This window comes from Lithobates pipiens, unplaced genomic scaffold (assembly GCF_037356315.1).
Source record: "Lithobates pipiens isolate NorthernLeopardFrog02 unplaced genomic scaffold, aLitPip1_a1.2 Scaffold_37, whole genome shotgun sequence".
In the NCBI taxonomy this organism is placed as follows: domain Eukaryota; kingdom Metazoa; phylum Chordata; class Amphibia; order Anura; family Ranidae; genus Lithobates; species Lithobates pipiens.
This window is the reverse complement of record NW_027507825.1, coordinates 5,328,065-5,353,734: the sequence shown is the minus strand read 5'-3', so window position 1 is coordinate 5,353,734 and position 25,670 is coordinate 5,328,065. Positions and strand designations below refer to the sequence as shown.

General features: G+C 44.2%; 1 protein-coding gene across 4 annotated transcripts in view; it reads left to right on the top strand.

Annotated features, from left to right (window-relative positions):
* The first annotated feature begins 16,086 nt into the window (after nt 1–16,086).
* LOC143956503 (NACHT, LRR and PYD domains-containing protein 3-like) overlaps nt 16,087–25,670 on the top strand; it is a 202,852-nt gene continuing 193,268 nt past the window's right edge. For 3 of the 4 annotated variants that reach the window (XM_077466704.1, XM_077466705.1, XM_077466702.1), the window contains exon 1: nt 16,087–16,195. In XM_077466704.1, the coding sequence (XP_077322830.1) occupies nt 16,156–16,195 (40 nt within the window). In that variant the 5' untranslated portion in view covers nt 16,087–16,155. Of the gene's footprint in view, nt 16,196–17,334; nt 17,662–25,670 lie in introns of all 4 variants that reach the window. The other variant, XM_077466703.1, reaches the window with a different exon arrangement.

Here is a 25,670-nt window from a genome sequence, read left to right as displayed (position 1 = left end):
CATAGTTACCCTTACTGCCTTACATGTGCCATAGCAATCCTTCCTGCCTTCCATGTGCCATAGTGATCCTTCCTGCCTTCCATGTGCCATAGTGTTCCTTCCTGCCTTCCATGTGCCATAGCGATCCTTCCTGCCTTCCATGTGCCATAGTGTTCCTTCCTGCCTTCCATGTGCCATAGTGATCCTTCCTGCCTTCCATGTGCCATAGTGTTCCTTCCTGCCTTCCATGTGCCATAGTGATCCTTCCTGCCTTCAATGTGCCATAGTGTTCCTTCCTGCCTTCCATGTGCCATAGTGATCCTTCCTGCCTTCCATGTGCCATAGTGATCCTTCCTGCCTTCCATGTGCCATAGTGTTCCTTCCTGCCTTCCATGTGTCATAGCGATCCTTCCTGCCTTCCATGTGCCATAGTGTTCCTTCCTGCCTTCCATGTGCCATAGTGATCCTTCCTGCCTTCCATGTGCCATAGTGTTCCTTCCTGCCTTCCATGTGCCATAGCGATCCTTCCTGCCTTCCATGTGCCATAGTGTTCCTTCCTGCCTTCCATGTGCCATAGTGTTCCTTCCTGCCTTCCATGTGCCATAGCGATCCTTCCTGCCTTCCATGTGCCATAGTGTTCCTTCCTGCCTTCAATGTGCCATAGTGATCCTTCCTGCCTTCCTTGTGCCATAGCGATCCTTTCTGCCTTCCATGTGCCATAGTGATCCTTGCTTCTTATCTTCCATGTACCATAGAAGGCACATGGAAAAGCACCTCCCCCACAGTGAGTAATCACTTCCTAGGCACACATTTAACCCTTTGATTGCCCGACCTCTATGGATGGCGAATGTTAGACCCAGGAGCATGCTCGCAAGGCAACTCCCTCCAGAGAGCGCTTCTCCTAGGGGTTATCTGATGTGGGGAGGAGCCGCAAGAGCCGCCAGGGGAACCCCAGAAATCAATGTTTGGGGGCCACTCTGTGCAAAACAAGCTGCACAGTGGAGGTAAGTATGATAAGTTTGTTATTAAAAAACAAAAACAAAACAAAAAAAGATCCTTTAGTATCACTTTAATGTAAAACTAGCATAATTGATGATGCAAGCGGTACAAGTATTTGATCTGCTTGCTTACTTTAGCTGGTTAAACACGCAGTACTTAGAAAGTAGTAAACGATTAATAAAGATCTTATTGCCTTAAATTGTACTTTGACATGATGGGATTTTAACCGCTTGCTGACCTCCCGGTTGGTTGGCTTGGCTCCCCTGTGCGAACTGCCATAGCTGTACGGCGGGCGCTTTATGGGGTATAGAGGGCACGTCACTTACGAGCCGGTGCGCGTGCCCGGCGGCCGCGATATCTGCAGGGCACCCGCAATCGCTCCTGACAGAGCCAGAATGGGGGTTTGTGTCTCCGTCCTGTCTCCAGAGTCACACAAAATTCCGACCATCCAGAACGCGGTGATGTACAACACACATAGTTGCCAACATTGTAAAAAAAAAAATCGGGACACTCTTTTGGCAGTGGGCGGAGTCGTGGTATAATTAGGGGCGGGGCATGCGTTTATAGGTGTGGCATAGGACAAGGTAAAAATGCGGTGCGCGCAGTGCGCCGTGGCTAAAAATGAATGAATGAATGAAATACTTATATAGCGCACAATGCGAACTGAATCGCCTCTAGGCGATTGGGGCGTGGTTTAGGTAAAATAGCGGGCGTGGTTTACATGGGGCGTGGCTCAAAGGGGTGTGGTTAGAGTCTGAGATGAATGCGGGATAGAGAGGGAAAGGAGGGGGATGGAGAGAGAGGGGGGGAGGGAAAGGAGAGACAGCAGCCCCCCGATCCTACACCACAATAGCAATATGTGTTTTCCAGAGTTTGACAATCAGCAGATAAAGATACTCCAAATACCTGGTGTTGGCGCTTCAATCATCCCGGCGCCATGATTGTTATGGTGTCAGGATGATTGAAGCGCATAATTTCTATTATTACATTGTAATATAAAATGAAATCATTCAACTCACCATAATGCCGAATCAGTGGTAGCCCTGAGCGCGTCACTAGCCACGTTGCCTGCCACCAGATGCCATCAGGTGCCCCAAGCGGAGTCTGTCCTTACATCAGGTGCCCCATCAGAGGTACCTTCCTCACATCTGTGTCCATCAGCGGAGCCCCTCCTTACATCTGGTGCCCCTCTGACATCCACAGACCGCCCCCCCACATCCTGCACAGACCTGCCCCCACATACTCCACAGACCGGCCCCCACATCTCCAGACTGGCCCCCAACATCCACAGACTGGCCCCGACATACAACTGGCCCCCGATATTCAACTGGCCCCCCACATCCACAGACTGGCCCCTCACATCCACAGACTGGCCCCTCACATCCACAGACTGGCCCCCCACATCCACAGACTGGCCCCGACATACCACTGACCCCCACATTCACAGACTGGCCCCCCCATTCACAGACTGGCCCCCACATCCACAGACTGGCCCCCGACATACCACTGGCCCCCACATTCACAGACTGGCCCCCCACATTCACAGACTGGCCCCCACCTTCACAGACTGGCCCCCCACATTCACAGACTGGCCCCCGACATCCACATACCATGACTGTCACCGGCCCCTGACATCTGACTGGCCCCCGACATTCGACTGGCCCCCGCCCCGACATCCACATTGACAGACTGACCGCCGCTGCCGCGCGCAGACATTTAACTGTGGCGCAGCCCTTTACACTGACACAAACACACACTAGCAGCGGGGTTGGGCAGCGCCACAGGTGTAGACCAACTTCTGGTCTTCTTAAAAATGGCGGCCGGCGGAGACATTGTCTCCGCCGGCCACTGACCTTTAGCGGCCGGTGGCAAAAAACCGGGAAATTCAATTTCCCGGGACAAACCGAATTTTGCGGGACATTTCCCGGGACAAAATTAATTCGGGACAAATGTCCTAATCGCGGGAATGTCCAGCGAAATTTGGGACAGTTGGCAACTATGCAACACATACAACGGGACTAGAAAACAGAAGTTCAATTGCCAGTATCCAATAGCTTCCGTCTTGTACTTGCTTCGGAGCATGCGTTGTTTTTGGTGTGTCGGAACAACATACAGACGAGCGTTTTTTCCGATAGTAATTTGTTCCATCGGAAAAATTTAGAACATGTTCTCTATCTAAGGGTCGGTTCACACTGGGGCAACACGACTTACAGCGCGACTTTGCAAGGCGACTTGGAGGTGTTACCGGCCTCAAAATGTGAATTAAGAGAGCCGATGGTTGTAGACGCGATGAGATAAGGTGATCAGCTTGGCGTGGACTGCAAAGAATCACACAAACAGCATGAGATATGACCACTGACTTTATGGCTGGAAGTAGTTTAATTTTTACATAACAATACATCTTTTACATTTTTATAGTCACATGTTTATAACCATTAACAATATATGAATATAAAGGGGTGGGTCCTGCGCAAATCGTGCCACTCAAATAAAATACACAAATTCAAAATAATATAAATATGTGCATACATACAATGCCGTGAAAAAAAATATAGTCCAAAAAACAGCACGCATAAAAATATATAAAAAATATATAAAAAAATGGAAAAAAGGTTTAATGATAGAACAATAATAAAATGTCCGCTACTCAAGGCTCCCAGAACTCTCACCTTTAAACGAAGTGAATAAGCAAATCAAACAAACTCCAGGATTCTCTTATTTCATTCATAAATAATACATAATAGCCATCAGGAAATCCAAAGGAGGGATGCAATGATACAATTCCGCCACTAGAGGGCCAGTCCCAGCTTCCAGAACAGGTGAAATGGATCTTCACTTCTATTTCACAGTGTATGGCTCAAAATAAGAGAGAGGAGGGGGAGAGAGAGAAACAGGAGACTTCCATAGTGTAGTAGTTTAAAAAACGGCAGGTAGATTTATTAAAAAGCAGTAAAGACTCTCACATTTTAATTGCAAAAACAAGCACAATCAGGAAGAGGGTATAATGACAACTTCCTCCCGCCTTACTCTACTTCCGGTTCGTCCTCTGGCCAATCCCTACGCGTTACGTCATGTGACTTCTTCATGGGGATCCCCATGAAGAAGTCACATGACGTAACGCGTAGGGATTGGCCAGAGGACGAACCGGAAGTAGAGTAAGGCGGGAGGAAGTTGTCATTATACCCTCTTCCTGATTGTGCTTGTTTTTGCAATTAAAATGTGAGAGTCTTTACTGCTTTTTAATAAATCTACCTGCCGTTTTTTAAACTACTACACTATGGAAGTCTCCTGTTTCTCTCTCTCCCCCTCCTCTCTCTTATTTTGAGCCATACACTGTGAAATATAAGTGAAGATCCATTTCACCTGTTCTGGAAGCTGGGACTGGCCCTCTAGTGGCGGAATTGTATCATTGCATCCCTCCTTTGGATTTCCTGATGGCTATTATGTATTATTTATGAATGAAATAAGAGAATCCTGGAGTTTGTTTGATTTGCTTATTCACTTCGTTTAAAGGTGAGAGTTCTGGGAGCCTTGAGTAGCGGACATTTTATTATTGTTCTATCATTAAACCTTTTTTCCATTTTTTTATATATTTTTTATATATTTTTATGCGTGCTGTTTTTTGGACTATATTTTTTTTCACGGCATTGTATGTATGCACATATTTATATTATTTTGAATTTGTGTATTTTATTTGAGTGGCACGATTTGCGCAGGACCCACCCCTTTATATTCATTATTTGATAGTTTGTGCTCACTATTTTGTCCTGCTGCATTTTTTAGTTAGCATTTGCACTTTATATCACTCAGGCTCTTTTTCACAGCATCTGTGTTTCATTATATCTGATTTTGGATTTTGTTCCACTTTAGTCACTTATTACCACTTAGCGGCGCGAAGGCTGACCACTTTCATTAACAATATATATAATACTGATTTTAACTAAAGTATTTTAAAACATAGTTATAACAATGAACATTACTAAATTTAATAACATATATATCCCTGTTATTCAGTGTTATAGATAATTATCTTTATCTCTCTGGTACACTTTAAGTGTGCAATAATCATACTGGCAATGCATTGCTTTAATACAAATATTTTCATGGTAGTACTCTTTTTTAACCACTAGATGGTGCACATTGCATGTCTGTATGATGCAATACATAAGCTTTACATACAATAGGTTTTTTTTTCTATATTAAATAACAGAAAACATGTGCTTCTATAAATCTATGCAATTTCCAATAAATCAGGTTTAAATATACCTATTTAGAAAGGTTTAGTGTTTATCATAGACATTTGTTCTGACTAATGCAGTATTTTCATGTTCTTATGCACTTTTCCCTTGTTTCTGACACATGCTGTTCTAAACTTCTAATTACAGCAAAACTATGGCATAAAATCTGCTGAGACTTTTTCTGCATCTGTTTAAGATGTTCAGGAATCTTTCTATCACAGGTTAATACAGATTAGGAACAATTTAGAGTACATACCTGCAAAGAATCACACAAACAGCATGAGATATGACCACTGACTTTATGGCTGGAAGTAGTTTAATTTCCAGTCACATGGTGTGTGGCCTTATATAGACTCTGTTTGTGTACCTTCTCTGCCATCTACTGGTTATTAATAGAATAGAAGGGAGATGTTTAGAAATATATAAAAAAAATGAATATGTACTTTGCTTTGGGGTGTCTGTTTTGTGACCATATAAACCCCAGTCCGTCACACTCTCCCCTCCTTCAGTTAATGGCTCCCGACATTAAACTCAATTGGTATCTGAACACTATTTAGTGATTTAAGTAACCCAAATAGGTACTTGTTGCCACCAAGGAGCTACGTTAACTACCTGGCATTTCCTGGGAGTAGCTAGCATTGTAGGAGTTTGTATGGTGTGAATCTGACTTGGTCTGTATCTTGGCTGACCTAGTGTGTCATATGTAAAGATCTCTTTAGGTTTAGCTTGTCTGGTAGATCTTCTGACAGGAGTTGAGTATTCTCCATCAACATAATTTTCCATTTGCACATCTTGGTTCACAGGTAAGTCTTGACTTAATGAGGGTAATTCTGCCGTGTCTAGTCCCACCATGTCTGTAGCCCAGATTTGGTCGCCAACTACTGTTCCATCATTTTGTTCTTGTTCAAGATTGGGTGTGGTAGTTGTAGGATAGAACTCTTCAGCAGAAACTCTTAATGGAATTTTCTGTACGTTTTGAGAGTTTGGTTGAGACACAACACAATCATGACTTTCTGTAGTCTCTGGTATATAAGGATAATACCATCTTTCTTCATCTGAACATTTCTCCTCCTGGTCCACATCCATTCTGGCATCCTTTCTGTTACTTGATTGTCTTTGTTTCATCGGTACTCTTGGGATGTGTCCTTCAATTGGTAGGTCATTTACTGGTAGTAAAAGATTTCTGTGCAGTACTCGAATAGTCTTTTTACCACTTTCAGGCTGAATTTTGTACACAGGCCCATCTTTGATTCTTTCTACCACTTTGTGTACTGATTCTTCCCAGTATGAACGAAGTTTACCAGGTCCTCCTCTTTCAGAGAGATTTCGTACTAAGACCCGATCACCCGGTTGAAGAGGTGCTCCTTTTATCTTTTTGTCATAGTACTTCTTCCCTTTAGCAGATGATTTTTTGCTATTCTCGGATGCGATTTTGTAAGCTTCTTGCATTCTAGATGCCCATTTCTGAGTAAATGTTGGTTGATTTTCTGATTCCTTTTCCAAATTTAGGTTGAGCATTAGGTCAATTGGCAAACGAGGAGATCTTCCATACAATAGAAAGAATGGCGAGTATCCTGTGGCTTCATGCCTGGTGCAATTGTATGCATGAACCATATGTGGAAGATGTTCTTTCCAATCTGACTTTTTCTCTTCCTCTAAGGTGCGAAGCATCTGTAACAAAGTACGGTTCAGTCTCTCCACTGGGTTACCCTGTGGATGGTATGGAGTAGTTCTTGAATGAGAAATCCCTGCCAATCGTTGCAATGTCTGAAATAAGTTGTTTTCAAATTCTCTTCCTTGGTCATGGTGGAGTTTCTCTGGATAGCCAAAACGTGGTATGAAATCTTGAAAGATCTTTTCTGCCGCCGTTTTTCCAGATTTGTTCTTAGTTGGATACGCTTGTGCAAAGCGTGTGAAATGGTCAACTATTACAAGTATATACTCATATCCTCCTTTGCTTTTCTCCAAGTGAAGATAATCAATGGATACTAACTCCAAAGGTGAACTGGTAGTAATCGAACCCATAGGTGCTCTTTCGGTGATATTTGGACGCTTTTGTTTGATGCAGCTGCACTTCTTCAGCACATATTCCTCAATGTCTTTTTGCATAAATGGCCAGTAAAATCGTTCACGTGCTAGGTGGGTTACCTTATCAGTACCAATGTGACCCATGTCATCATGAAGATTTCTTAAGACCAATGGTTTTAACTTTTCTGGTAGAACTAGCTGTTTTCGGGTTCCAGAGTGTCGGTAGAGGATTCCTTCATCGACTCTGAGTTTATTCCATTCATGTATCAAACGTCTTGTTTTGCTGGTCATACTCTCCTTTTCTTTGTGGTTTGGAATCCAGTCGATCTCCTTAAGCCAGACCACTTCTCTAATGTTGGTATCGTCTTGTTGTAATGCTCTGATATTCTCCTGAGTCATTGGGCAGATTGTCTGTCCTTTCAGCAATTCTTCGGCCACATCACTTTCTGAGTGAAGAGTCAATGAAGCCACCCATAATGCCTCTTCTTCGTCAACAGCTTTGCTCCCTTGCCACATAGCTGACACAACCTCAGATGGTACAAGCTCTGTGTACTCACTCAGATTCTTTGTGAGTTCCACCGGAAATCGTGACAGTGTATCTGCGTCTGCATTCTGTTTACCTGGCCTGTACTTGATATCGAAGTGGAAATCGGCCAACTCGCCAACCCAGCGATGACCCACAGCATTTAATCTGGCAGTACTCAATACATATGTCAATAGGTTGTTGTCTGTGTAAACGGTGAATGTTGGAGCGTAGTACAAGTAATCTCTGAATTTGTCACAGACTGCCCACTTGAGAGCTAAAAACTCAAGTTTACCAGAGTGAAGATGGTAATTGCGCTCTGCTGGAGTCAATGTTCTGGAGCCAAACCTAATAACACGAAGTTTTTCTCCTTGTTGTTGGTATAGTACAGCACCTAGGCCTTCATTGGAAGCATCAGTGTGTAAGACGAAGGGTAAGTCAAAATCAGGGTATGCTAGAATTGGTGGATTGGTTAGCATGTCCACCAGTCTGGATACTACAGCTTGATGTTTGGGTGTCCATTGAATCAGTGTTTTAGATGGAACTTGTGCTTTGTTCCCATTTTTCTTCGTAGATTCCCTCTGATTGTTTTTGGGGATGGATGTAGCAGATTCTTTCTCAGTGTTCTGCAAAAGTTCATACAGTGGTTTAGCAAGTCGAGAGAAATCTTGAATGAAGGACCTGTAGTAGCTCAGGAATCCTAACAAAGGTCTGACTCCTCCCACTGTTTTTGGTTCTTTCCTTTTCAAATGTAATACCGCTTCAAGATCTTTTGGGTCAATTTTTATGCCTTCTTCTGACACCATTCGTCCAAGGTATCGAATCTGTCGTTTAAAGAGTTCACACTTCTTCGGTCTAAGTTTGATACCATGCTCACGCATTCGACTAAGCACTTGCCTAATATCATTGACATGCTCCTGAAAAGTTTTGGAGTAGCAAAGTACGTCATCCAAGTATGGAGAACAACATTTGTCTCTGATGCCCTCTAATACATTCTCCATGCATCTCTGAAAAGCTGCTGGGGCATTCGTTAATCCAAATGGAATACGGTTCCACTCCAGGAGTCCCCAGGGGGTGCTGAAAGCCGTCAGATGTCTGGAGTCTTCATGCACAAAGCCTTGATGATACGCACTACCCTGGTCCAGGATTGAGAACCACGTAAATCCTCCTAAGCTATCCAGCAGATCTTGTATTCTGGGTAGTGGATGTCTATCTGGGATAGTCTTTCGGTTTAACTCCCTAAAGTCAACACATAGTCGTAGGCTACTGTCCTTCTTTCGAACACAAACAACTGGTGATGAGTATGCGGAAGAAGATTTTGTTACCCAACCTCGGTCAAGAAGGTTTTGTATGTATTCTTTCACTTCTTTGTATAGGGGTTTCGGTATCGAATTGTAGCGTTTCTGGACAGGAGTTTCATCTTTCAGATTTATCCTCAGTTTCAGGTTAGGGATGCATCCTATGTCTCCCTCATCTCGAGCAAAGACATCTGATTCATTATATAACATTTGTCTCGCTATCTCCTGTTCTTCTTCTGAGAGATCTTCCAAATTGACAGGAGGGTGCCACTTAACAGATTTGTTAGTGGGTAGCTGATTTCCAGTGTCCACTTGATTCAACTGGTTTACATGAAACAACCTTTTCTTCTGGTCAATTCCCTTTCCATCGTCTTTGTTTGGAGACAATGGTAGAATCTCAGCTGCTGGAGAAATGGTACCCAATACTGTTCTGGGTGGAAGGTAGATGTCATGTTGAGCACGGTTCAGTATAGGTATCTTCACCAGTTTAGAGAACCCATTTGGCACATCTACCACTGAAGGAAATAGTTCAAGTCCTTCCTCAACTGGATATTCGGGAAGTGGTTCAAATGGCATGATTCCTCCTTTCGGCCACGCTCTAATTCTGCATTTGACTTCACAGAGCTCGCCTCCTTTAATCTGGGGTCCCTTCTTCCCCACTTTGACCATACGACTATCGAATATTTCTCCTGGGTCAGTTGCTTGACTGACAGCATTGACAATGTTATTCGCTACACTCTGTCTTACTTTCATAGCTTCACTCAGCAAGATAGTCAGGTTTTGGGTGCTGTTTGGTCGGTCACGGTTTTCTCTGATCAATTCTTCGATAACATTAAACCCAAGAATTGGATTGTCATTAGAGCAGTCACTCACCAGCATTGGCACATAAATGGCTGAGTTTCCATGTCCACTACTTTTGAATTCCAGGCAGACTTCAATCCATCCGATGAATGGAATGAGAGAACCATTTGCAGCTGTAATGGATAAGTTGTCATCACAAAGTAAATCTTGTATGTGCCTAATGGAGACGCTGGGTAGAAACTTTTCTAACCATGCCTTCCCGACAATGCTGACCTGAGCTCCTGTATCCATCAACATGTCAACCGGTACACCATTCATCTGACATGACAGTAGGCATTTTCCTCCAATTAATTGTGCTACGTGTTGTTTGGAGAATCCATTCTCTTTTGGGAGTGTTCTAGTTGACCGGTGGGTGAATACCCTGTTTACCTTAGCATGGGACAGATCATTTGAGGTGGTCACTGGTTGTCCCTTTCCCAGTGACCGTCTGTCATTTCCCGACTGCCTTCTTTTCTTCAAGCAATCAACCGCTCTGTGCCCTGTCCAACCACAGTAGAAACAATGGTAGCAGTTCTGACTCTCTCGTTTAATGCAATCATCACACCTGGGCTTGCAGTGAGTTGTATCTGGAACTTGAACATTGGTTAGTGGCTTAGTCATTTGGTTTCCAACAAGAGGAGTTAGCTTCATCATCTTTTCCAGGTTCTTTGTGAGAGCAGAGACCTGTGTTGTTAGTTCCATTAATGCAGTGTGATTTACTCTAACATCTCCCTCAACTCTCTGTTGCAAGGTGTCTTTTTCACTATTCCCTGGTGTCTGGGATGAATGAACAGTAAGAGGTTTATGTTTAGGTGCACTGTTTAAGCGTCTCTGCCTTTCTGTTTCCTCATCAACTGATCTGGTGACCTGCTCTATGATAAAGTCATCCGTTACTGTCAAATCAGACACATAAGGCTTGATATCTCGTCTAACATTAGAATTTTTCTCATTTAGTCCCTGATACAGTGTATGAAGGAATATGCCTTGCACCAGTTTTTTGTCATAGTTAAACTCTTGCCTATCATGTTGTGATGTAGACAAAACTTTTTGTTTTAACCCCACTAGCCTGTAAACAAATTGTTGTGCTGTTTCTCTTTCTTGCTGGGTAGCATTGCTAAGGTCCTGAAATAACTCATTACCACTTCGTTCTCTCATATGTGACTTCAAAAACCTTTTCAATTCAGCAACAGTAAGATCATCTTTGTCAGTCAACATATCTTTAAAATTACCAGGTTTGATTATTCTCAACACTGTGCGTATAATTTCAGATTCAGGGAATTTTTCTGTTAGACCCTCGTCAATTTGTCTGCACACGCTACTGTAATTCATGTCCGAACCATGATCCGAAATTACACCACCATGCATTTTAAATTCTCTACGTGGCAATAAAGCAACAACATCAGTTAATCTCACCACCTCCGATACCTGTTCAGTCCTTGCAGTCCCACTACTTATTTTTTTTGCAGCGGTTGCAATGTCCACAGTTGGTGTACTTTCCTTGTTAAGTTTTAGTTCATTGATCTTGTCTTGGATGATGAGTAGGTAAGACATACCTTGATCTTCCAACTTTTCCAGCTGATCACTTCTCAAGTAGTCTTTAATAAATTCAACAAGTTCCATTTCGTTGGTACCAGTCACTGATGGAACGTCCACGTCTCTTTCATCTTCCAGCGTAATAGCGAGGCTATGCAGCTGTTCTTCATTAAGCAGATGAATTTGTTTCTGGATATCCCACATCAGCGCACGACGAGGAGACGCCATCTCTGTTGCAATCTGAAGACTTGCACTCACGAGGCAGACGACTCTCACGATTCTCCTTGTAGCTCTATAGCAGGCTCACGCTTGTCTCGCGCTTCCTTCTCACTGGTAACACAACGAATCCCGGCACACGAGCCCCCAAAATGTTACCGGCCTCAAAATGTGAATTAAGAGAGCCGATGATTGTAGACGCGATGAGATAAGGTGATCAGCTTGGCGTGGACTGCAAAGAATCACACAAACAGAATGAGATATGACCACTGACTTTATGGCTGGAAGTAGTTTAATTTTTACATAACAATACATCTTTTACATTTTTATAGTCACATGTTTATAACCATTAACAATATATATAATACCGATTTTAACTAAAGTATTTTAAAACGTAGTTATAACAATGAACATTACTAAATTTAATAACATATATATTCCTGTTATTCAGTGTTATAGATAATTATCTTTATCTCTCTGGTACACTTTAAGTGTGCAATAATCATACTAGCAATGCATTGCTTTAATACAAATATTTTCATGGTAGTACTCTTTTTTAACCACTAGATGGTGCACATTGCATATCTGTATGATGCAATACATAAGCTTTACATACAATAGGTTTTTTTCTATATTAAATAACAGAAACCATGTGCTTCTATAAATCTATGCAATTTCCAATAAATCAGGTTTAAATATACCTATTTAGAAAGGTTTAGTGTTTATCATAGACATTTGTTCTGACTAATGCAGTATTTTCATGTTCTTATGCACTTTTCACTTGTTTCTCACACATGCGGTTCTAAACTTCTAATTACAGCAAAACTATAGCATAAAATCTGCTGAGACTTTTTCTGCATCTGCTCAAGATGTTTAGGAATCTTTCTATCACAGGTTAATACAGATTAGGAACAATTTAGAGTACATACCTGCAAAGAATCACACAAACAGCATGAGATATGACCACTGACTTTATGGCTGGAAGTAGTTTAATTTCCAGTCACATGGTGTGTGGCCTTATATAGACTCTGTTTGTGTACCTTCTCTGCCATCTACTGGTTATTAATAGAATAGAAGGGAGATGTTTAGAAATATATAAAAAAAATGAATATGTACTTTGCTTTGGGGTGTCTGTTTTGTGACCATATAAACCCCAGTCCATCACAGGGACACCAGATGTAAGGAGGGGCTCTGCTGATGGACACAGATGTGAGGAAGGTACCTCTGATGGCGCAGCTGATGTAAGGAGGGACTCTGCTGTGGGCAGTGAGTCTGGATGTCAGGGGGGCCAGTCTGTGGATGTCAGGGGGGCCAGTCTGGATATTGGGGGCCAGTCTGTGGATGTCAGGGGGGCCAGTCTGTAGATGTCAGGGCGGCCAGTCTGTGGATGTCAGGGGGGCCAGTCTGTGGATGTCAGGGGGGCCAGTCTGTGAATGTCAAAGGGGCCAGTCTGTGGATGTCAGAGGGGCCAGTCTGTGGATGTCAGAGGGGCCAGTCTGTGGATGTCAGAGGGGCCAGTCTGTGGATGTCGGGGCCAGTCTGGATGTCGGCGGGCCAGTCTGAGTCTGGATATGGGGGCCAGTCTGTGGATGTGGGAGCCAGTCTGTGGATGTCAAAGGGGCCAGTCTGTGGATGTCAAAGGGGCCAGTCCGTGGATGTCAGAGGGGCCAGTCTGGATGTCGGGGGCCAGTCTGGATGTCAGAGGGGTGCAGTCTGGATGTCAGAGGGGCACCAGATGTTAGGAGGACTGATGGGGACACCAGATGTAAGGAGGGGCTCCGCTGATGGACACAGATGTGAGGAAGGTACTTCTGATGGCGCACCTGATGTAAGGAGGGACTCTCCTGGGGGCTCCTGATGGCATCTGGTGGCAGGCAACGTGGCTAGTGACACACACATGGCTCCCACTGATTCTGCAATATGGTGAGTTGAATGATTTCATTTTATATTACAATGTAATAATAGAAATAATGCGCTTCAATCATCCTGACACCATAACAATCATGGCGCCGGGATGATTGAAGCGCCAACACCAGGTATTTGAAGTATCTTTATCTGCCGATTGTCAAACTCTGGAAAACACATATTGCTATTGTGGTGTAGGATCGGGAGGCTGCTGTCCCTCCATCTCCCCCCTTCCCTCTCCATCCCGCATTCATCTCAGACTCTAACCACACCCTCTGAGCCATGGCCCATGTAAGCCACGCCCCCAAAATTTACATAAGCCACGCCCATATTTTGTCGTGGAGTGCTGCACACGCCGCATTTTCACCTTTTTCTATGCCACACCTATAACCGCATGCCCGCTCCCTAATTATAATACAACTCCGTCTACTGCCAAAAAAGTGTCCCAAATTCTTTTTTTACAATGTTGGCAACTATGCATAAGAGATACTAGAAGTTGGTTTTGCCAGCTCACTCATGTTTTCTTTACCCGCTTCCGGACCACCCTATACCAGTTTTCTGCTGCAGGGTTGCATCTGTGTGCCAGTTCACGCCAGTGTTGCCAACCGCCCGTATTTTTACCGGCAGCCCATAAAAACAGGGCACTTTTTCCCTGCCCATAAATGTCCATAGCATGGAAAAGGTGCCAGTAAAAATGTCTGTGACCAGCTCAGGTTGGAACTGCGCATGTGCAATTCCCGGAGATGCCCGAGAGCCAGCTGCCTAGAAGATCCGATCTGCACCTCTAAGAATTGCTCCCCCCACCACCGCCTCTCAGCCAATCAGCATTACTGTAACCAGTCCTCCTCCTGCAGCCCGCCACATTTGGCAAGAAGATGTGGCCAGCCAGCCGAATGTGTGGCTGTGCTGTATTGAGGCGGCGGGAGCCTGCTCTGCTCTCTCTTCCCTGCACTTAAAGCGGTCCTCCACCCTGAAGTGGAAGTTCCGCTCATCTGATCCCTCCCCCCCTCCGGTGCCACAATCGGCACCTTTCAGGGGGGAGGGGGGTGCAGTTACCTGGATAATCCAGGTATCTGCACCCACTTCCAGGACAAAACCGCCGCAGCTCGCCGCAGATGCCCCGCCCCCCCGTTGTGTTCTGGGAAACACACAATTCCCAGGACACAGCGGGGACCAGCAGAGACACGTAGCGCTACCGGGCAGTGAAGCCACAATGCCCGCAATTCCCTTGATCATCCTAGATGTCAATCCCTTCCCAGCTAGTGTCATTAGTACAGTGACAGTGCATATTTTTAGCTCACTGTATTCGTGTCACTGGTCCCCAAAAGCGTCAGTTAGTGTCAGAATGTTTGCTGTAATATTGAAGTCCCTCTATAAGTCGCTAATCACGACTATTATTAGTAAAGCAAAAAAAAAAAATATCCCATAGTTTGTAGACGCGATAACTTTTGTGCAAATCAATCAATATACGCTTATTGGGATTTTTGCTTATCAAAAATATGTAGCAGAATACATATAGGTCTAAATTTATGGAGCTGGATATTTTTTTATTGTGTATGTTTTATAGCAGAGAGTAAAAAATATATATAATATATATATATATTTTTTTTTTTCTAATTCCCGCCATTACTAGTAAAAAATGTAATAAATAAAAATTCTATAAACATATCCCATAGTTTCTAGACACTATAACTTTTGTGTAAACCAATAAATATACTCTTATTGGGATTTTTTTACTAAAAAAAAATATGTAGAATACATATTGGCCTAAACTGTTGAATAAATTAGATTTTTTTTTTTTTAATTATTAGGATGTTTTATAGCAGAAAGTAAAAAAATTATGTGTTTTTTTTTCAAAATTGTCGCCCTGTTTTTGTTTATAGCGCAGAGGTGATAAAATACCACCAAAAGAAAGCCCTATTTGTGGGAAGAAAAGGATTTTCGTTTTATTTGAGCACAGCGTCGCACACACACTCAATTGTCAGTTAAAGTAACGCAGTGCCGTATCGCAAAAAAAAGGCCAGGTCATTGGGAGGGGGAGGGGGGGGTACATTCTGTATATTACCAATTCTCCAAGGAGAGGCAAACTTTTGAGCACAACTATAAGGCCTCATGCACACTCATAGTTGCCAACAGTCACGATTTTCCCGGCGGAACAATCCCGATATTGGGACCTTCGTCCCGATCGGAGGCCGCATTTTTCTTTTTTTCCCTATGCCACGCCTACAAACGCATGCCACACCCCCTAATTATAATATGACTCCATGTACAGCCAAAAAAGTGTCCCGAAATTTTTTTTTTTTTACAATGTTGGCAACTATGCACACAGGACATTATAAAAATGCCAGTAGCTTTGCAACGTTTTTCAGGTTTTTGGAATATTTTTTTTTTTTTTTTTAGCGTGAGCTTAGTAACTGCAGATATAATGACGTAAGAGCAACCTTGACTTAGTTCACAGTAAACACAGGCTGATGTTTGTTTGAACCGAAATCACATGGCATGGGGGGAGGGGGGCTGCAGTTGCATTTGCAGAGCACAGGAGATGACCATCTGGATACGAATGAGGTGTGGATGGGTCTGAGAAGAGAGGAATTGGATGGATATACATTCAACTGTAGTCATGAAGACCTGCAATTGTGAGTTCCTTCAATTAAAACCCATTACTCAGATGACAGGACGGTATAGCACCCATGATTAAGGCAATTCTTGCATTGGCTGGTACCAGTATCATACATGGTAATTTTAAAGCCCCGTACACACGAGAGGACTTATGTCTGACAGACTTCCGAAGGAGTTCTGCCGGAGTTCTGCCGGAGTTCCGACAGAGTTCTGACGGACTTTTCGGCTGAGCGGACTTGGCCACACACAATCACACCAAACTCCGACGGATTCGAACGTGATGACGTACGACTGGACTCGAACAAGGAAGTTCATAGCCAGTAGCCAATAGCTGCCCTAGCGTCGGTTTTGTCCGTCGGAATAGCACACACACGAGCGAATTTTTCGAAGGGACCGGGTCCGGCGGAGTTCCTTCGGAAAAATTTGAAGCATGTTCCATATTCTAAAGTCCTTCGGACTTTGGCGAGTCAAAAGTCCGTTGCAGCCCACACACGATCGAATAGTCTGACGGAATCATTCCGTCGGACTTTGGATGTTGAAAAGTCCGCTCGTGTGTACGGGGCTTTACTTTTCTCTCATTTTTCTTGCTTAGAGAGCTCATCTATCTGGCTGCATGCTTTCTCCTTGCTCTTCTTCAGAAGCCTATACAAACACCTGTGCTTAGTGGATGTGTGCTCTACATCAGTGGTTCTCAACCCCGTCCTCAGGTACCCCCCGACAAGCCATGTTTTGGGAATTTCTCTTAGCTAAAATAGCTGTCCAAAATACCAAGCCATTGACTCTGATCAAAAGCATCTGTGCAAGATAAAGTAAAACCTGCTAACATGGCCTGTTGGGGGTACTTGAAGACTAAGGTTGAGAACCACTGCTCTACATGGAGGTCGGGGTCTATCAGTGACTGATGTGGTGATGTTCACTCTGTGAAGCCGACCCATATTAATATAATCTGTCTTGGCTGAAAGAAGTTCAATATAATGACCCAGAGAAAAGCTATTCCTGGCCTCAAACTATTGGGTGCTAAAAGGCTGTGACCACATATTAACACTACAAATTCTGGATGGACCCTTCTCACACTGCTACACCCTTCCTAGCAAACTATGCAATAAAAAACAGGGATATTGAGCATAGGTATATCTTTTTTCTGTTGTACACGCAGGTCAGTGACCAGACCTGTTTTCCCCTTCTCATCTGATTGGCCTGATGAAAGAGCGCGGTCGTCTCTCCACCTCGACCCGAACGCTCAGGAAACGCGTCGCCCGCCGTGACGTCACAACCCCGCGACCCGCGTGTCACCGCTAACCAAGCCTCGCTTTGGAAACAACATCCTCTGCGTCCACCAAGCCGGCATTTCTTAACAACAAACTCATGGTAACGCCAGGAGAGGACAACATGACACCCGCGGACCGGATCCCATGTGACGGACGAATCAGATGAAAAAACCGTCCCCCTTGTATTCTACATGCCTTTTTATGCCTTGGAAAATGTGAGTGCATCATCTGTTTGTTTTACCTGTGATTAAATTGCCTTTTAAAAATCTACACCCAGAGGCGCCCCCTTCTTCTTCTCTTTTCCTGCAACAGTGACCAGATCTGAAACTTGTCTCTCTCCCCCACCTTGTGTCTCTAATCCCCATGTTGGCATGGTGTCCACCTTAGCATTTGCAGTTGCAAAACAGTGTAGGACTAGGGTTGCCACCTCATCCCTTAACCCAAACATATATGAATTACACAGGTTCTGAGGCTGATTTAGGCCGGGTTCACAAGAGTATGGCAAATGCTCCGACTTTGGCAGCTCATGACGCATGACGTGTGAAAATCAATGTTTCCCTATGAGAGCCGTCTTAACTGCTCCAACACAAGTCGCTCCCGACTTTGAAAATGCTCCCTGCAATACTTTGGTCTGACCTTGAGCCTACTTCAGCCCATTAAATATCACTGAAGACAGATCAAAGTCGGGTCGTGGTCCTAACTGATCCGACTTTGGCAGGCGACTTGTGCTCTGATGATCTTGAAGGGGAACCCCAGCCAAATAAGAAAGAAAAAAAAAAAAAAAACGCCATGGGTTCCTCCTCCAAGAGCATACCAGGCCCTTATCTGAGCAAGCAGCCCGGCGGGCCAGGAAAGGGGGTGAAGACGAGCAAGTCCCCCCTCCTTAACCATGCCAGGCCACATGGCCTCAACATGGGGGGGGGGGTTGGTGCTTTGGGGCATGATGGGGAGGCCCCACCCCTTGTTACGTCACCTCCCGGGGCATGATGGGCTGCGATTCCACAAGGGGGCGGGGCCTCCGGATGACACTCCATGGGTGAGCTGCACCTCCCTGCCCCATGCCAATATACAGTATCTCACAAAAGTGAGTACACCCCTCACATTTTTGTAAATATTTTGATATATCTTTTCATGTGGCAACACTGAAGAAATGACACTTGTCTACAATGTAAAGTAGTGAGTGTACAGCTTGTATAACAGTGTAAATTTCCTGTCCCCTCAAAATAACTCAACACACAGCCATTAATGTCTAAACTGCTGGCAACAAAAGTGAGTACACCCCTAAGTGAAAATGTCCAAATTGGGCCCAATTAGCCATTTTCCCTCCCCGGTGTCATGTGACTGGTTAGTATTACAAGGTCTCAGGTGTGAATGGGGAGCAGGTGTGTTAAATTTGGTGTTATCGCTCTCACTCTCTCATACTGGTCACTGGAAGTTCAACATGGCACCTCATGGCAAAAAATTCTAAAAATCTCTCAGGATCTGAAATAAAATAATTGTTTCTCTACATAAAGATGGCCTAGGCGATAAGAAGGGTGCCTAGCAGTGGCTAGCCCCCCCCCCCCCCCAGGCAGTCAAAAAAAAAAATGCAATATGGGAAGCGCCACGTTGATGCAATCATGAGATTGCAGACGAGGCGCTTCATTGGCCCCCAAAAAAACTCGCTCTGTGGTGCGGTCGCGCCACAGCTTGCGGCGTGAGGGACTGGCTGGGTGAGTGCAGCGCATAGACTCAGATGCATTGAGCAGTGCTACCGACATCGAATGTGCAGCTTGGTATATGATGTGCAGAGCCCTGTGTATAATGTACAACCTGGTATATGATGTGCAGAGCCCTGTGTATAATGTGCAGCCTGGTATATGATGTGCAGGGCCCTGTGTATAATGTGCAAAGTCCGGTGTATAATGTGCAGAGCCCGGTGTATAATGTGCAGCCTGGTATATGGTGTGCAGAGCCCAATGTAAAATGTACAGCCTGGTATATGATGTGCAGAGCCTTGTGTATAGTGTACAGCCTGGTATATGATGTGCAGAGCCCGGTGTATAATGTGCAGCCTGGTATATGATGTGCAGAGCCTTGTGTATAGTGTACAGCCTGGTATATGATGTGCAGAGCCCGGTGTTTATTGTGCAGCCTGGTATATGATGTGCAGAGCCCGGTGTATAATGTGCAGCCTGGTATATGATGTGCAGAGCCCGGTGTATAATGTGCAGCCTGGTATATGATGTGCAGAGCCCTGTGTATAATGTGCAGTCTGGCATATGGTGTGCAGAGCCCTGTGTATAATGTGCAGCCTGGTATATGATGTGCAGAGCCTTGTGTATAGTGTACAGCCTGGTATATGATGTGCAGAGCCCGGTGTTTAATGTGCAGCCTGGTATATAATGTGCAGAGCCCGGTGTATAATGTGCAGCCTGGTATATGATGTGCAGAGCCCGGTGTATAATGTGCAGCCTGGTATATGATGTGCAGAGCCCTGTGTATAATGTGCAGCCTGGTAAATGATGTGCAGAGCCCTGTGTATAATGTGCAGCCTGGTATATGATGTGCAGAGCCCTGTGTATAATGTGCAGCCTGGTATATGATGTGCAGAGCCCTGTTTATAATGTACAGCTTGGTATATGATGTGCAGAGCCCGGTGTATAATGTACAGCTTGGTATATGATGTGCAGAGCCCGGTGTATAATGTACAGCTTGGTATATGATGTGCAGAGCCCGGTGTATAATGTACAGCTTGGTATATGATGTGCAGAGCCCGGTGTATAATGTACAGCTTGGTATTTGATGTGGCTTATGAGAAGTGGGGGGGGGCAAATGTGGAGGGGCGCAAGACCCCCCATCCTAAAACGTTGCCAGCCGCCACTGGTGCCTAGACCCTGAAACTGAGCTGCGGTATAACAGGACAGGTTCCACTTAGAACAGGCCTTGCCATGGTCCACCAAAGAAGTTGAGGTCACGCGCTCAGCGTCATATCCAGAGGTTGTCTTTGGGAAATAGACGTATGAGTGCTGCCAGCATTGCTGCAGAGGTTGTAGGGGTGGGGGGGGGGGGTCAGCCTGTCAGTGCTCAGACCATACGCCACACACTGCATCAAATTGGTCTACATGGCTGTCATCCCAGAAGGAAGCCTCTTATAAAGATGATGCACAAGAAAGCCCACAAACAATTTGCTGAAGACAAGCAGACTAAGGACATTGATTACTGGAACCATGTCCTGTGGTCTGATGAGACCAAGATAAATGTATTTGGTGTCAGATGGTGACAAGCGTGTGTGGGGGCAACCAGGTGAGGAGGACAAAGACAAGTGTGTCTTGTCTACAGTCAGGCATGGTGGTTGGAGTGTCATGGTCTGGGGCTGCATGAGTGCTGCCAGCACTGGGGGGCTACAGATCATTGAGGGAACCATGAATGCCAACATGTACTGTGACATACTGAAGCAGAGCATGATCCCCTCCCTGCAGAGACTGGGCCGCAGGGCAGTATTCCAACATGATAACCACCCCAAACACACCTCCAAGACCACCACTGCCTTGCTAAAGAGAAGCCTGGCGCCGAGAGGGTTAACAGAACACATAGCCAGAGGGCTGGCATGACTGTGGTAACATTACAGTCATTGGAGAAGGGATTGTGTTTGTTAAAAGGTCAGAGATAGGTGGGAAGTTAAGGCAGGGAGGGGTTTAAGTTAAGGAATGGAAACCCCTCCCTCCACGAGGCAGTAGAGTGCCAGGAAAGTTCACAGAGGAGGTAGGCTGTCCCTGCTCTTTCCTTAGACCAGGGCTTGACAAATGTGCTTAGAATCTAGGAGCCAGCTGAAAAAGTTAGGAGCCAGTTATTTAAATTCTCTGCCCAGCGCCCAGAACTGCATGTGTGGGGCATCGGACAATAAGAATTGCTCATGCCTGATGCCAAGAGAAAAAGACAATATTAAAAAAAAAAAAAAAAAACATTTGTTTTGTTATAAAATTTAGCAAATAAGTTTTTTTCTCCTTCACTGATGTGCTTTGATAGGCTGCACTAATGGGCACTGATGGGGCAGAATTGAGGTTGGAACTAATGGGCACTGACAGGTGGCACTGATGGGCACCAATAGGCAGCACTGAGGTGCCACTAACGGGAACTGGCAGGTGGCACTGAGGGGCAGCATTGGCAGGTGGCACTAACTGGCATTGGCAGGCGGCACTGGATTGCACTGGCAGGTTGCACTGGCAGGTAGCACTGCTTGTCACTGGCAGGTGGCACTGGATGGCAGATGGCACTAACTGGCATTGGCAGGTGGCACTGGATTGCACTGGCAGGTGGCAATGGGTGGCACAGATTGGCAAGTGGCACTGGATTGCACTGGCAGGTGGCACTGGTTGGCACTGGCAGATGGCACTGGCAGATGGAACTGGCAGATGGAACTGGCTTGCCCTGGCAGGTGGCACTGGATGGCACTGATTGGCACTGGCAGGTGGCAATAACTGTCATTGTGGTGAATTGTGGCTCCTGCGCTAATACCTAAAGTAATTAAATAAAGCAAATGCTGCACACACCGTATGAGCCAAAACAAATCTCATATAAAGTGCATAAATAGTAAATATAAATGGTGCTGCGCTTTTACCCAAGAAATGTAAAAGAGTTATTTGGGGTCAAATAATCGCATCTAACCACTTATCAAAGCAAAAATTACATAATACCTCCTAATAATATATGTAAACATATAAAAACAGTATATATTTATAAAGTGCAAGCGTGCAAAGAAGGATAAATATAAAGTGCACAATGTGGATAAATAAACTGCTACTATAAATATAATGTGAAATAAATATTGTGATGTATATCCCAATGATTATAAAGGAAACAACAGTGTCATATTCAGTGCAAAAAAATGACAAGCAGTAAACGGTTCTTGATGAATTGCTGAAGGTGATTCATCCGTGGCCAAACCCAGTGCCACAAAGAACATCCAAATATTCACCAACTAATGCGTAGATTACACAATTACCTTACAGCTGTAAGGCAAACAGCATAAATGGTAACTCCTAAGATGGATGCAAGGGAGGAGACACAAACCACCGTCCAGTTCCTCTAATAGCAACCCACAACGTCCGTAATGACTAAAGGAGGAAACTCAGAGAACAAATAGGGAGCGATCCATAGTGTAGTATTTTTATAAAATAGGCAAATTTATTAAAAATACAAACTAATCACAAATATGAAGGAGACAATTGCACATAAACAGAACGCCGAGCAGTCCACTCGTGCGTGCTACGTCACTTCCGGTATCCTACGCGTTACGTCACGTGCCTCGTGACTTCAACTGGTATAATCTAACAATGCAAGAAGTGACCTAGATATAGAGGGGCGAGACGCGTACGCCGCCCCCTCCGATACCTGGCAGGCTATGTAAACATAACCTCGGGAAAGAAAACGTAAGCCTACATCTATGTAGGAGTATATCCAGGTTAAAGTGCCAAATATATTAGAGTCTACCCACAAGGGAAATAATGCTAGAGGAAAAAAAAGGTTATATTTTATTTAATAATAAAAACAATGTTAAAATAATGTACGAAGAAGAAGTCCAGCAAGAAGAGAGGAGGAAGAGCGGGAAAGAGAGAGCAAAAGAAAAAGAGAATAAAGGGAGAAGGTATATTCAACTTAAAGTGGAGGGCCACCCTGAAAAAAAAAATATTAAAAATTACAAAAAAATCTAAAAAAAAAAAAATGAAAACATTTTTTTTTTTTTTACTTACCAGAAATGACTGTTGCTAGGCACATAATCCTAATCTTCCTCTTCCTCCTCCGCGGAGATCTTCTGGTCTTCTCTCCTCGTCGCGGCATCTTCTGGGTAATGGGTCGCGCTGTGTGTTCTGGGAACTGTGTGTTCCAGAACACAGCGCGCCCCATTCACAAAGCGCTGCGCGACTCGCGAATGCGCAGTAGGAAACGGGCAGTGAAGCCGTAATGCTCCACTGCCTGTTTCCCTTACAAGGAATGGCGGCGCCGGGACCCGAGAGCCGAGGGACGGGTCTGCCTCGGGCGGCCGACATCGTGGGCGCCCTGGACAGGTAAGTGGGCTTATTAAGTCAGCAGCTGCAGTGTTTGCAGCTGCTGACTTTTTCTTTTTTTTTTTTTTTTTTTTAAACGGCCCTCCTCTTTAAAGTGGCATACCATTAACGGCAGAAAAAAACGCTGTATTAGACAGGGGTCTGAAGTTTGCCCAAGTCAATAACCTGGACAAGTTTCAGACATATGTCAATATTCAAAAGTATGTCAGGAGTTTGAATATAAAGAAATATATGATAAGTAATCTCATAAAGACACTAAAACCCGATATGGATCAAGATTTTGCACATAGCTCTTTGAGAAATAAATCTGTGTTTAATCCTCAATTGAGTGATAACAAATTTGTGGATGTGTTCAAGAAAGTAATAGCCTAAGTTCTCAAAGCCCTCAATGTCAAAAAAATGAAAGAATCTAATTTTATGACATGTGGCATGAAGAGACTGGGTAAGCGAAAAGGACATAGTGATCCGCCCGGCGGATAAGGGAGGGGGTATTGTGATTCTATCAAAGACACAAAATAATGATACTATGGAGAAACTTTTAAGCGACGGAGATACATATACAAAACTGGCAAAGAACCCGATGTTTAAGACAAGAAAGGAGCTGGAATTGGTAGTACAATGACGTGGCTCCCAAACAAAATTGATGTCCTTTTTTCCCCACAAATAGAGCTTTCTTTTGGTGGTATTTGATCACCTCTGCGGTTTTTATTTTTTGCGCTATAAACAAAATAGAGCGACAATTTTGAAAAAAAATGCATTATTTTTTACTTTTTGTTATAATAAATATCCCCCAAAAATATATAAAAAAAAATTTTTTCTCTCAGTTTAGGCCGATACGTATTCTTCTACATATTTTTGGTAAAAAAAATCGCAATAAGCAATTATTGATTGGTTTGCGCAAAAGTTATAGCGTTTACAAAATAGGGATAGTTTTATAGCATTTTTATTAATAATTTTTTATTATTTTTTTTACTAGTGATGGCGGCGATCAGCGATTTTTATTGTGACTGCAACATTACGGCGGACACATCGGACACTTTTGACACATTTTTGGGACCAGTGTCATTTATATAGTAATCACTGCTATATAAATGCAGTGATTCCTGTGTAAATGACACTGGCAGTGAAGGGGTTAACCAGTGGGTGGCAGTGTAGGGGCTAAGTGTTCCTAGGGGTGTGTTACTAACTGTGAGGGGGCTGGGCTTTCATTTAGTGAACACTGATCTCTGCTCCAATCACATGGAGCAGAGATCAGCGTCATTAGTTGCTAGGCAGAATGGAGAAATGCTGTTTACACGGCATTTCTCCATTCAGCCGTCCCGTGAGACGATCACGGGGATGCCCGCAGCGATCGAATCCGCGGGTCCCGACTCACGGGGGTCCCGACCAGCGCGGGAGCATGCCGCCAGCGGCGCGCTCCTGATGGCAGGGCGGCATTGAAGATTGGACGTACATGTACGCCAATATGCCTGCCCGTGCCATTCTGTCGACGTACATTGTCGTGCGCTGGTCGGGAACCGGTTAAGGGACACTAAATATATTTTACAAATTTTGGATGAATTGCCTAAAGAAACAGGTCCTTGGATTTTGGCAACTGCGGATGTCTCCTCATTGTACACTATAATACCACACCATTTAGCTTGTGAAGCTGTAAAGTGGGGTTTGAGGAGACATTCCGAGCTGCCATGTCAACAAAGAAAATTTCTAATTAAATGCCTTGATTTTTGTTTGAAAAATAATTATTTCTGGTTCGGCCCGGAATTATTATCACCAAAAAACTGGCGTAGCGATGGGTGCAAAGTTTGCACCCAGCGTAGCCGGGCTTTTCATGGCAAAATGGGAAGAGGAAGTCATTTTTTTCAGATATGCCTGTGGAACTTGTGACATACAGATGCTACATCGATGACATTGTGTTATTATTGAAAGGAGAAAGAAGTAGCCTAATAGAATTTCAAAATAAACTCAATGTCAATGATTGAAACATAGTTCTTACGTGGGAGACGAGCGAACATCAAGTTACCTACTTGGATTTGGTAATAACAGAGGAGAATGGAGACTTGGTTACTAAGACGCATTTTAAAAATGTGGAAAGAAATAGCTATCTTCCAACAAGAAGTTGTCATCATCATAATTGGATATTTAATATTCCAAAAGGACAATTTATGAGGTTACGCAGA